This window comes from Vipera ursinii, assembly GCF_947247035.1.
Source record: "Vipera ursinii genome assembly, chromosome: 3".
Classification (NCBI taxonomy): domain Eukaryota; kingdom Metazoa; phylum Chordata; class Lepidosauria; order Squamata; family Viperidae; genus Vipera; species Vipera ursinii.
Genome location: NC_139516.1, coordinates 122,947,831 through 122,961,226, shown reverse-complemented (window position 1 = coordinate 122,961,226; position 13,396 = coordinate 122,947,831). Strand labels below are relative to the sequence as shown.

At 40.4% G+C, this 13,396-nt stretch overlaps 1 protein-coding gene across 1 annotated transcript; it reads left to right on the top strand.

Moving 5' to 3' along the window:
• Positions 1 to 2,479: 2,479 nt before the first annotated feature.
• THBD (thrombomodulin) lies at positions 2,480 to 4,961 on the top strand. Its single transcript, XM_083360387.1, has one exon. The coding sequence runs from the start codon at positions 2,509 to 2,511 to the stop codon at positions 4,195 to 4,197; it is 1,689 nt and encodes a 562-aa protein (XP_083216513.1). The 5' UTR covers positions 2,480 to 2,508; the 3' UTR covers positions 4,198 to 4,961.
• Positions 4,962 to 13,396: the final 8,435 nt, after the last annotated feature.

Here is a 13,396-nt window from a genome sequence, read left to right as displayed (position 1 = left end):
TGAATGATCGTAAGTCGAGGCTACCTGTAGACAGAGAATAGGCAGACATTGCTCCTTCAGTGGTGGGTGGGGAGGGTTGCAAGATTCCTGAACTTGCAACCGTTTATTTAAGACCAAACTTAAAATGGCATTGAAAAAAGTGACTTATGATTGAGCCTCACAGTTATGACTGTTGTGGCATCCTTGCAGTCATGCGATCAAAATTACAGTGCTTGGAATCAGCATGTATTTATAACAGTTGCCGAGTTCTGGGATCAAGGGATCGTCATCTGCATTCTTCCCAGCCAATTTGGGGGAGGGGGCTGGATTCACTTAATAACCATGTGATTCACATAACAACTGCAGTGATTTGCTTAACAACATGGCAAAAAAGGTCATAAAATTGGTCACGACTCACTTATCAACCACCTTGCTTAGCAAATGAAATTTTGGTGGTTGTAACTAGAGGAGTAGCTGGTAGCTTCCCCTAACTTTTTCCTAAGGCAGAGTGATAGCAACAGGTCCAAGTTCACCCAGATGGATTTTGGTGCCTCAGGCAGAATTACAACTCAGGATCTCCCAGTTTCTAGCCTGGTCATATATCAAACGGACTCTCCTTCATCAATAGTAATAATTTTGGATAAAAGATTTCTCTGAAACATACAGCACTCATTCCCAGTTCCATCTCAATTATATGTGAACTACTAGTACAATCTAGGAAAAAAGTCAAAGCTATTTTTTTTTATTAACCAGGAAGGGCTGGGGATGGATGAAAGAGGGGTTTTTTTTGCATAGGATCGTCCCATTTATTGACATGCTCGTTAGCTCGTGAAAGCACATTCTCTCCCGTTAATTCTCTCTTTCAGAAGACAAAAGACAACACTGCTAACGCCAGAGAGCTAATCCAGAGGACTCCAAAAAAATTTGATAAATTGTCCACAATGTAATTGCCAATTCATGCAAGAGGAAAGAAGGGAAGCACATTTAGACTTGCAAGTTTCTGTTACTATGATCAATCTTTGTAAAAATAGCTTTAGGCCCATGTGAAGTCTTCTTGGTCAGGTCTGCCTCCTAGGGTTAACAACAGTCTTGCAAGTCTGAGTGTGCTTTCCCTCCTCTCTCTTTTATATTTAAGTGTTAGCCTGAATGCTTATTTCCTTATTATTTGGGCTTAAGCAACGTTATCTATTTGCTGCCTTGGGAACAGATCTTCCCTTGCTCTACCAAAATCAACCTCTTCACCCTCTACAGTTGAGATGATCCCTCAATAAACACGGGAGCATCGAATACATAAGCAAAATCTACTTAATTTCAGCCACAACATTTTGGGAAGTGTGTGAGAGAACTGGTGTGTTCAAGCAACAGTTTAATAAGAATGATCAGAATAGAGCTGGAAGGGACCTTGGAGGTCTTCCAGTCCAGCCCCCCAGTAGAATAAATTTGAATGCAGAATAAACAGAGTTCTTTGCCAGTTCCTTCGTTGCCGCTGCAAGATTTTCCAGGATTTATAGCACTGTTAAGACCAAGGCACCTACAATGCTTTAGGGGTGTGTATCTTTCAGCTACTGCCTTTTCCATTTTGAACACCAAAGTTAGTTAGTTAGTTAGTTAGTTAGTTAGTTAGTTAGTTAGTTTATTTATTGATTGATTGATTTGATTTGATTTGTATACCGCCCTTCTCCCTAAGGACTCAGGGCAGTGAACAGTGACATAAATGTCAAAATGCACAAATACAGAAAATTGAAAATAAATTAAGCCCTACTGCCCAAATGTAGAAGATAAATTAAAACCACAATTAAAATTAAACCCCTCAGACCAGACCGGATTGCTTAAATAGATATGGACATCTATTTATTGGACATCTTCCACTCTCCACATCTAAAAACCCTCAGAAAACTTTCCTTTCTTTTGGAAGCAGCAGCAACAACAACCACCACAGACAACCTGCCCAGAACTGAGCAAACGCCTCAACCAGGGAAGTATCTCCACGCCACCAGGACATTTAAAGGACAGAGGTTGCAAAATGGGTGCCAGGTTTGTTGAAGACGAAGTCCACCACGCAGTTACTGGCAATTACGAGGGGGGGAGGGGCGGCAGATGCTAGTTTAGAAACGGAGAGCCGACTAAAGAGGCAAAAAGAAAACTAGCTAACTTTGCGGACGCTATCTAGAATTCGGCTGCTCACAGCAGCCACTTCTCAGGACCGAGAAGGCTCGGGTGGAAGCCTCAATTTCCTGCGCCAATAGTCGAGGAAACGAGGGCGGGGCCGGCTGGCTGGCTTCCCTTTCTCGGCTCTCGCATCCAGCTGCGTGTGAGTGCGCGAAACTCTTGACTCCGCGCCAGCGGGAGATGTCCTGCTGGGCGGGCGGTGCTTCCCTTATTTCTCCCGGTTTTCTCCCCCTCCTCCTCCCCTCGCTTCCCCTCGCCTGGAAAGGCGCTATAAATGCCGCGGCCGCCTGAACGGGAAGCCACGACGGGGGCAGCCGAGTTTCCCCTCGAACAGAGGTTTCGCCGCGGTCGCCCGCTAACATGTGGTTTCTCCTAGTGGCCGTGGGCAGCCTGAGAGCCGGGCTGCTGGCGTCGCCCTCGCCGTCTCCAGCGCCGACCCCCTCAAGCGCGCAGTGCCTGGGCTCCGCCTGCTTCGCCCTCTTCGGCGTTTCCAGGAGTTTCGCCGAGGCGGGCGACGTCTGCGAGGCGGGCGGCGGGCACCTCATGACGGTCCGGTCCACGGTGGCGGCGGAGGCCATAGCGCTGCTGCTGCCGCCGCCGCCCCGCCACCGGCCCGCCAGCGCGTGGCTAGGCTTGCGCCTACCCGGCGGCCGCTGCGTCGAGCCGGCGAAACGCCTGCGGGGATTTCAGTGGGTGACCGGCGACGAGCATACGGACTTCGAGGCTTGGCAGAGCGACGGCTCCGGCGCCAAAGCCCCCACCTGCGGCCCCGCGTGCGTGGTGGTGACCCGCGAACAGGGCTGGCGGGAGCGCGCCTGCGACGCCACCGCCGAAGCCGTCCTCTGCGAGTACGGCTACCCGAACGGGACCTGCGGGCCCCTGCCAGCCGCCTTCGCGGTCACTTACCTCACGCCCTTCGGCGCCCGAGAGAGCGATCTGGTGGCCTCGCCGCCGGGCACTACGGCGGAGGTGCCGAGTTTGGGGGCCGTTCTGGAGTGCCGCGCGCAAGGCAGCAACGGGTCTTTCGACTGGGGCTCAGCCGCGCCCGGCGCCTGGGATTGCCGGTTGCAAAATGGGGGCTGCGACGGTCTTTGCAATTTGGACGAGCGAGGGAGACCCCACTGCGCCTGCCTGGAAGGCAAGACGTTGCTGGAGGACCAGCGGAGCTGCTGGTCCCCGTGTGCCGGTTTAGGATGCCAGCAGTATTGTGAGCCTCAGGGTGACTCGGGAGTCTGCGTCTGCTTTGAGGGGTATGAGCTGGGTTCCGACGGCAAGAGCTGCTTGGACATTGATGACTGCCAGGCCACCCCAGGGCCTTGTGAACAGGAGTGCATCAACACCCAGGGCTCATTTGAGTGCCGCTGCTGGCAAGGCTACGATCTGGTGAAGGGCAAATGCCTCCCCGAAAAATGGCCGTGCTTTGATTTAACGTGTGAACACGACTGCAACCTTGTTGGCAGAGAGTACAAATGCACATGTTTTGAGGGATATATCCCTGACTCCAAAAATCCTCATAAGTGTCTCCGATTCTGTAACCAAACTGAATGCGTTGCACAGTGTGACCCACACAATGTAGATGAATGCTATTGCCCAGAACGCTTTGTCTTGGAAGTGAACATGGATGGTACGAAAGTATGCACAGACATCAACGAGTGTGACTCTGGACTCTGTGATTCCCTGAAGTGCATAAATGTTCCTGGCAGTTACTACTGCATCTGTCCCAATGGACTTATTGAAGAAGCCGGCAGCTTCTGTGAGCAGCCATCAGAAGAACCGGAGGAGTTTTCAGGAGAAACTGAAACTTACCCCACAACATCTGTACCTCCCTCTTTTGCCCCACCAGAGGATGGCAGCAGCCGAGGGACATTGGTTGCAATCATTGTTAGTGTCACCTTTACTGTTGCGATGTTGGTTGTGATTATCTGCTACCTGGTGAAGAAACGCTATGCTGCACAAAGCATATCTGACTACAAATCTCAGCAGTCTGAAAGTGGTGTGGCATTGCAGCACGTTAGCCCAACGTGTGCCTCCTCCAGACAGAAAATGTAGGAAACATTCATTTTGCAAGAAGAAAAGATTAATTTTAAAAACTTCAAGGAAGTGTTTTAAGATTTTTTTGGGGGGGGTTGGGAGTCCTGTGCAGATGCTGTTTAATTCATAACTGCCTGCATGAACTCTGTAATAATATTTTCCTTTCATTTCCTGAGAGTTAATTGTCATGCGGTGAGAGCAATGTTAGTATTTGACACTGACTTATAATGTGAATTCCCTCGTGTGCGCGGAGAAATGGAGTTTGGGCTGCATTTATGTAGGATTTCAGTTCTGCCACTGCTTTTCTTCAAATGCAACATGATTAGTCTACTATTTGTTGTACCAGACACCATGCTGCCTGTGTTGAAGATCAAGATCAAATGAAATGGGAAGGATATTAAACTCCTCAACTACAAGTATTTTGTCTGGAAACTTGTACTGTTAAAATATGTATTTCTTATTCACAGCTTTCACCTTGTTAACATTACTGGACAACAATTCTGTGTATCACTCTTGACATACCCTCTGTATATGTTGGGAGTTAGCTATTAGCTCTTGACAAATTATCCATTTAATTTGCACCACACTGCTATGCAGCCCCATTCTCCTCTCCCCTTTTTTGTTACAGATTGGGAGAATTTACCTTTATATTAAACCTTCTGTTTGTAATACAAACTTTGTGTGTTGTCAAAGTAGTATGCAGTACTTACTGTTAAAAGCACAACTACTTTATTGCAATATTGTTACTTTTTTCTTCGTGTGTCCCTGTGAAATTTCCTTTGTCTTCATCTCGTTTTCAGATTGTTCTATTTATCTGACAGTGGATTTCTTTAATTGAAAAACACGGTTTGCACTTTGGACACTTTTGTTTAACTGGATTAAATTCCTTTCTTTCATGTTTTGCTTTGTTTCTAATACAAAATGTCTACCAGTTTTAGTGGAAGCTCTATCATGCCTTTCAGATCTTCAGTACTGTATTGGAAAAAGAGTTGGAGAATAACATTTTAATGCCTTCATCTGAGATTCTTTTTTATTTTTATTTAAGACAATAAACATGATAAAAAGGACTTTAAACATTGTAAGGCGAATTGTATTTAATCAGCTGTAAAACAAAATCCAGCTAAATGTGAGTCCTTTGCACTGATTTCAAGTGCAAAGCGTAACCAAATGTAATACCTGGTGAGTTTTATCATAACTGGATTCTTTCAGAGTGGTGATTTCATCACTGCAATATCTTATTGGGAGTTTGCAAAAAATATTACAGGCATTTGTTGAATACTATAGTCATGTCTTCTGAAAGGATCTTTATAACTTCCAGTGTCACTCAACCATTAATTATTGAAGCAATATAAAACTTATTACTGTGTCACCAGCAGAGAAACAACTGGATGAAAATATAAGGGGCTAGTGAGGAAATTATCAGTGTTGCTGTTAATTGGTTAATACAGTTCCAATGTGGTATTTTTGACACTTTAAAATGTGGCTGTTTTAATAAATGGGAGCGAATGAGATACTTTGTAAGTGAATGTTTATGTATGTACGTATTTATAGAAAATATGCTATAAAGTTATTTTTCCATCTTATGTACATAAAAACTATAAAATTTGCAGCACGATCTCTTTCACATACTAAATACATGTTGTGTTTCAAGCATCTCCTTATTTTGTCTGGATTTCCAGATTTTATGGTAGATTTCTTGAACCTCAAGGATAAATTTGCAAGTATTAAATAAAGCTATATTAGCATCATGCCTGTCCTTCATTCAAGTAATATTAAACTTATTTGAAAAAACCCAATTTACACGTGTACTATGAAACTGTTTCTGTTAAAATTAAACATTTACAAGGTTGCACAAGAGGACAGAATTATCAAGAAAGATAACGTAGAAAACTAAATAGTGGATTAGTTTTAATCGGTTCAGTATCATTTTTGGCTAGAGCCTTATGAAGTGAGATCATATTAAGTTTTTTGTTGTTTCAAGAAATGCAAGTATATTAAGTATATTATCAGGAAATTATTACAGTGACATTCTGATCATAAATTGTGAAATATGTTTTATAAATAATGCATAACATTTGTAACAGCTGATATGGCCGGCTGATGTATAACAGGTATGGATTTTAAAAAATTTAAACAATGAAGAAACTATGGACATTAGCGTTTAAATGACTATAGCTATTACATAGCAAAGTCATAGCTATAAAGAAATATAATTTAGAACTTAGGTACAGTATTCCAAAATAATTTAAGAATGGAGAAGATAATTACAGAATTAGTAATAGATTGGTAAACCTAAAATGGTGATTGTTATTTTATAACAGAAATTTGATTAGCCAGTAGTTTAACTAAAGCTTCATAACACTAACATCCGAAGCCTTTGCATGCTCCTTGGCTTAAATGCCACCTTCAACAGCTATAGTTTACATTATAGCTGATGATCCCAAAAGGTTAATATAATTATGAGGGTGTATTACAGTATTATGTGTGCTTATGGAATTATATTTAATTTACTTTTGTTTTTCCAAACTTTACTAAGTGGATATGTGAACCTTCCTTTCTTAAACTGTAAATCTTATGTAACCAAAAAGGCACATCCCTTAGAAGTTGATAGTAATAAATATTGAATTAAATATTAAATATCTGTTAATAGAGGCCACCCATTAATGAATTACAAACATTAACCCCTGGGCATGAACCTATCTTTCATTATGTACAAAATTATTCTCAAATCATTTGAATTTACCATAACGTAAGCTTTCTGTGTTCCAATAATTATGAGTGAGATGGGCCAGAGATAAAATAATTACATTCATTTCTTGCTCCTTTCCCCTTCTAAAGGGGAGAATCTGCCAGGGCAGAGAAGCAGGCTGTACACGACTCATATTAAGGCCTGCAAATAAATCTGGTGCTGATTTCAGAACATGCTGGGTAGGAGGGACCTGCTTCTGGATGGTTCTGAAATGAACACAAATCTGGAACAAATTGGAACAAAAATGAGGACAACCCAGAAAATCATAACGTATAGTAAGGGTGAAGAATATGTAGAAAATAAGCATACAGAATCTATTTTTTTAAAAAGCAAAAATCATGCTAATGGCACATTTAAATACTCTGAATCCATTATACCAAATTCAGTAAGTCTTACTCTTAAATAAATAAGCCAACACTGCAGCATTAGGCTTGCTTCACCTAATAAAATGCAGATATGGTGAAGGACTATAAGTTATGTACAAATAATGCTCGACTTACAACTGTAACGGAGCCTGCCCATTTTGGTCATAAGACATGATTGTCGTAAAACTGACCTATGTTACGATTTTTTTGGGGTGGTCATTAAGCAAATGCTGTGGTTGGAAAGCAACGACCACCGGCATTCAAGCGAACACCATGGTCATTAAGTGAACCACTTGTTCACTGTGAGCCATTTTGCCAAAAAACTGGAAGTAAATGCTGGCTTTTGATAAAAACATCATAAAATGCAGTTATATGCATGCAGCCCTGAATGCAGGCAGGTTGCTGAGAGCCTAAAATGTGATCATGTGACCACGTGTGTGTGTGTTGGGGGGGGGGAGACCTGGCCATTGGAACTTCAGAACCAGATCATAAGTGATCCCAAGGAAATCTTTTGTAACTTTTAATTGTAGCTAAGCAATTGATCATAAGTTGAGGACTCTGAAAACGATCATCATTATAATGCAGGTTAACAGGTACGGGTTTGAAAAATAATAACAGTGAAGAAACTTACAGAATTTTAAATATTTGAATTCACTGCACAGCAAATAGAATACTTTGGAAATTTCAAAAATACTGAAGCTTATTAGTTGTTAACTAAGAAACCCAACATGGTTCTTAGCAAAAGAAGTCTATATGACGACAAGAACCACCACTGCTTACATTAAAGAACTTTTTTTGGGGGGGGGACAGACTATACCTTAAGCACAGTAGAAGGTCATATCGATATTTATTTGACATTAGTAGTAAAAGCTTCTGTATTTCCATGCAGAAAGATTGCCACATTTTTATTATTACAAAATGCTGTTTCATATTTGATTATCCTTCTATTTTATCGCCATATTATTTATCCTAAATCAGATACTATCAAAAGTATTTCCTTTGACATAATGAAAATATTTGGACTTATTCTCATATATTCTACCTATTTTTATAATAGGGTTGTGTTTTATGTTTGTGCTTTTTCTAGAGCAAATTTATCCGATTAACCAACTGTAATAGTTATAGTGGTTCTTAATTTATCTGAATCCACAACAGGAAAATGTATTAAGGATAATTTCCTTTTATGCACTTTCTCCTTCAAATCCTTCCTGGATGTGCCTTTTGAACATGACCATGCATGTAAGTGTGTGGGCATGACCATGTGTATGGAAGGTGTATCAATAAAGATAAAAAAAATCCAATTCAGTAATATATAAGTCAGTTGTAAAATTAATGACATGCAATGGTTTAATGGTCCAATCAAAGATATCCTATATCAAGTTTAGTACTCACTTTTTTCACACAAAGAAAAAAATTCCATTAAAAAATCTTACATGGAAAAGGACTTTAACAGTGACTCTAATACGGTATGTGAGCTCAAAGTTATAGAAGGCGCATTTAAATTACGGTACTGCTGTCTGAGGTTAGACAGTTCTCTATCCAATTTCATGCCAATTAGAAAAAGGCCCGAAATTATTGGTTTGAAGAACACACACATTGTATGTAGTAAGCAACTTTATATGAAAAGTTCTTATGGTTTCATGATCTTTGCCAACTTGGAGAAGTCATTAAATCTTATTAGCCACTGTTTCCACTTCTGCTAAATTTTTCACTTTAATAAAAGTCAGTTATGTTTTTTTCAAATTAAACAGTCTCTCTGTATGTGTTTTTTCCTTCCACTGTTCTCAGATTTTTATCTTTAGGGAGGGATCCTTAATATAGTTCAACCTCTGAGCATCTGATGGGATTAGGCAGAGTGTTGAACTGGGTTTGACTTTGGTCATATCCAAAAAATGAAGGTGGTGGGAGGGAAGGGTGCAATCTGCATTTTGTTTGTTAGGTTTGCAGTATTTTCTCCACTTAATATTTAGTAATTAGTAATTAGAACCCTTGAATAATATTGAGAATGAAAAAGCAGCAAAATAAAAATAAAATCACTAAGAATGAGAAAAAGCATTTTACGGAACATAAACGAACAGTAAGTCCCAAACCAATATCTTCAACTTATGTAGCCATGACAATGACCTGAAAGAGTTATGTTGCTTACAAAATGAAAATTCATAATGTTTATGCAAGCTCTAACTTTTTTCAAATGCAGTTTCCTGTTTAGTCATTCCTATGTTTAGCTATTCAATCTATGTACCTTTTTCTTTTTGGCAGCCATTGTTAAAAGAATTGTTTTTCTTTGCAACTCTAGCAATTTTTGGCTGTAAAAAGGAAACCATGGAGTGATTAAGAGCAATTTAGGGAGGCCAGAGAAGGTGAATGGTTAAAAAAAATGAGAAAAACCTCCAATGAGGAAATCAAGGTTTGGGTCAAGTTGGTGGTAAATACATCCTAGAGAGAACAGAGGTTGCCACCCATCCTGAAAGAACAAATTGTGCGCTCTTTTGTCAACTGGCCACTGCTCAGCTCAGATATTCTGAATAATTGTTGATTAATAGCTCACTTTCTTGGAAAACTTGTTGAGAAAGTAGTGGGGCACCAGCTGTAGAGAGGAAACAGTTGATCTGGACCCATATTCATTTCATGGCTGTGCATGATATGGAGATAATAGTATTTCACTTATGGACATCCTATGGCAAGACTGAGACAGGGAATGTGACACTCCTGGAGTTGACTGATATCTCACTTGCCTTCAACTGAATATGGCGCCCTTCTGAACCAACTCCACTGATTGGGCAAAGGGGGGCACTGTTCTGCAGAGATTCTTCTCCTTGAAGGACAACTCTGCTGAGTAATGATGAAAGGAGAGATCAGTCCCAGGTTCCTCAGTTGTGAAATGGCACAAAGCTTGATGCTCTCCCAATTAATCATTCCCAGGTGATACCACTGAGATGCTCTCCAGGTGTCTGGAGGCTAGTAGGTTTTGGGTGGTGAGGAACAAAATTTGGTTTTATCCCAGTGAGACGGAATGGCTTTAAGTTGGAAACCTCTGATTCCAGAGAAATTTCATTTTTGGTTCTAGATAGAGTTGTGTTTCCTGTGATTCAACTTGGAATCATTCTGGATTAATAGTTCTATCAGATACTTTGAGTATGACCCATTCTGAAATGGGAGGTCACAGTCACTCAAACCTAAGTCACCTCTTGATCTGACTACTCCAGTGTGGTCTAAAAGGAGATATCCTGAAGATCACTTGGAAGTTACAACTGGTCTAGAATGCAGCAACTTTAGTAATCATGGGGGCTCCTCAATTCACTCACAGAATCCTAATGCTTCAAGAGCTGCATTACCAGCTGGGTGCAATTCAAGATGCTCATTGATCACATTAAAGGGTAGTTTATCTGGCTCAGGACCTGGATATCTGCAGGCCACATTTACCCTTTCAACAGGAACTACGGTAGTAGTGTAGGCTCCCTCCACGTTCCTTCATTAAGTGGATATCATATCCAGGGACTACAAGCTGAGTTTTTTCAATCATGATCCCTTTTTGTAGAATAGCATTCTGTCGGATAGCCCATTCTCCCTTCATCTTTAGAAAGTTAATTGGAATAATGAAGTTTTATTAGATCTGAGGGTCTGGAAAGCGATCATCTTATTCTCTTTGGGAGTTGAAGACTTCTTCATTTCTGGTTATATTGATAAATGTTGCTATTGCTAGGTAAAGCTCATGTAATATTATTTATTGTTTTCCCTGTTTTGTACTGTTTTAAATCCAGCTTACAGAGGAAGCGATATATGCCAGTCACAGTGCTTTGTGATGGGAGCATCTTATAAGTCAAATAAATAATTACCCATCTTAATGATATATGCAAATTTTATTTGATAAAAATCAAATACCATCACACTAGCAAGCAGACCAGTGCTAAAGTAGAAAGTAATATTTAGATAAAGTGACTGAAAAAAGCAGAAAAGTACATTTGTATCTTTCTGATCACTATACTATATTCAGTCTTGATAACTGTAAAGGTAAAGGTTTCTCTTGCCCTGTTTGTCCGACTGTGGGGGGCAGTGCTCATCTCCCTTTCTTAGCTGAGGAAGCCAGCATTGTTCAAAGACACTTCCGTGATCATGTGGCCAGCATGACTATATGCCAAAGGTGCACAGAACACTGTTACTTTCCCACCAAAGTGGTACCTATTTATCTACTCACATTTGCATGCTTTTGAACTGCTGGGTGGGCAGGAGCTGGAGCAAGAATGGAGCTCTCCCTGTCATGAGGCACTTGGGTCTCGAACTGCCAACCTTTCAGTCAAGAAGCTCAACATCTTAATTGCTAGGCTACCACACCCTCTATACAATCATGAGATCTTTCCAATTCTCTTGTAGTTTTTTTGTAAGTATGTCCATTATAGCCATCCTTTATATAATTATATCAAATAATATCCATTACATCCATCCTTATCCAACATGATATGAAAGTCATTGCTGGTCATAAAATGTATGTATATATTTGCAAGTTAATTTTGGAATACACAACCCCACCAAATAAACAATAATGAATCTTTTGGGCTATTTACAGCTCTCTACATTTATGTCTATTTGCAAGAATAGTTGGAACACCAGACTTTTTTAAATAGAGAAATTATGTGCTTAGTTGAAGAGTGTGTAGGAGTTAATGGTTACAGGAAGCTTTTCCAACAACTGAATTTTGCATTGGTACTGCCCATGCTTTCACCTGAGTGCAGGTTCATTGTACCTTAAAATTCTGCCCTCCCCCCCCCTTGGAGTGAGTTTTAGGAGCTATAGTTGGGGATGGGATCCAAGATCCAAGTCACTCTGGTATCTCAGGCTGGAGAAAAAGCTCGTTCATTGATGGGATGTGTGGATTTAGTGTTTCTCATTGGCCCTTACTGTTCTGGGTCTGGATCGCTCTTGAACTTCAACATATTAATAGAGTAGAGTAGAGTAGAGTAGAGTAGAGTAGAGTAGAGTAGAGTAGAGTAGAGTAGAGTAGAGTAGGGTAGAATAGAATAGAATAGAATAGAATAGAATAGAATAGAATAGAATAGAATAGAATAGAATAGAATAGAATAGAATAGAATAGAATAGAGCTGGAAAGGACCATGGAGGTCTTCTAGTCCAGCCCCCTGCTCAAGCAGGAGAACCTATACCATCTCAGACAAGTGACTGTCTAGCATCATTTTAAAAATCTCCAGAGATGGAGCGCCCACGATTTCTGGGGGCAAGCTATTCCACTGCTTAATTGTCCTCACTGTCAGGAAGTTTCTCCTTAATTCCAGGTTACCTCTCTTTGATCAGTTTCTAATCATTGTTTCTTGTCCTGCCCTCTGGTGCTTTGGTGAATAAAATGACCCCCTCTTTGTGGCAGCCCCTCAAATACTGGAATATTGCTACTATGTCTCCCCTATTTCTTCTTTTCTTTAGACTAGCCAGACCCAAGTCCTGCAGCTGTTCTTTGTATGTTTTAGTCTCCAGGCCTTTGATCATCTTAGTTCCTCTTCTCTGAATTTTTTCCAAACTCTCAACATCTTTTTTGTGATATTTTGTGTAGTACAATCCCTATTTGTACTACTAGCTTTTTTATATAAATGTCCACATATGTAACAAATGTAACACATATGTACTAATTATTTATTTATTGTATGAGATAACCTCTTTAGGCTGCATCTGTAATAGCTACATTTTCAGTGTAAAATAAACTGCCCAAGATGGTTAAGCACCAAAACATGTGACTTGTCCTATCCTTTTGAACATGCTGTTCAAGAGCTAAAGACTACACATAATTCCTTAACGTTGAAATCTAGAGCTGGATCATAATATCTGCCATAATTTTAGACTGATTCATCTGCCAACTTATTTATATGAACCTTTTGATGTACAGAATATCCTTATTGTATCAGGTTAATCTTTTTAAGCAAGGGAGGTTTATTGTCACAGATCACTATGTTCTTGTGAACTATGTTTAGCCCTTGTAATGGAATAACCTCAGCACTGTAGCCAGCATGGGAGTAACCAATAAATGTGGCAGAGTGGAAGAGACAATTAATACATGTTTCCCTCAAATAAAATAGAAGGGGAGCTGCAAATAATCCATCCT

Coding starts and splice junctions, on each gene's coding strand:
- THBD (XM_083360387.1), top strand. CDS start 2,509: ATGTGGTTTCTCCTAGTGGCCGTGGGCAGCCTGAGAGCCGGGCTGCTG.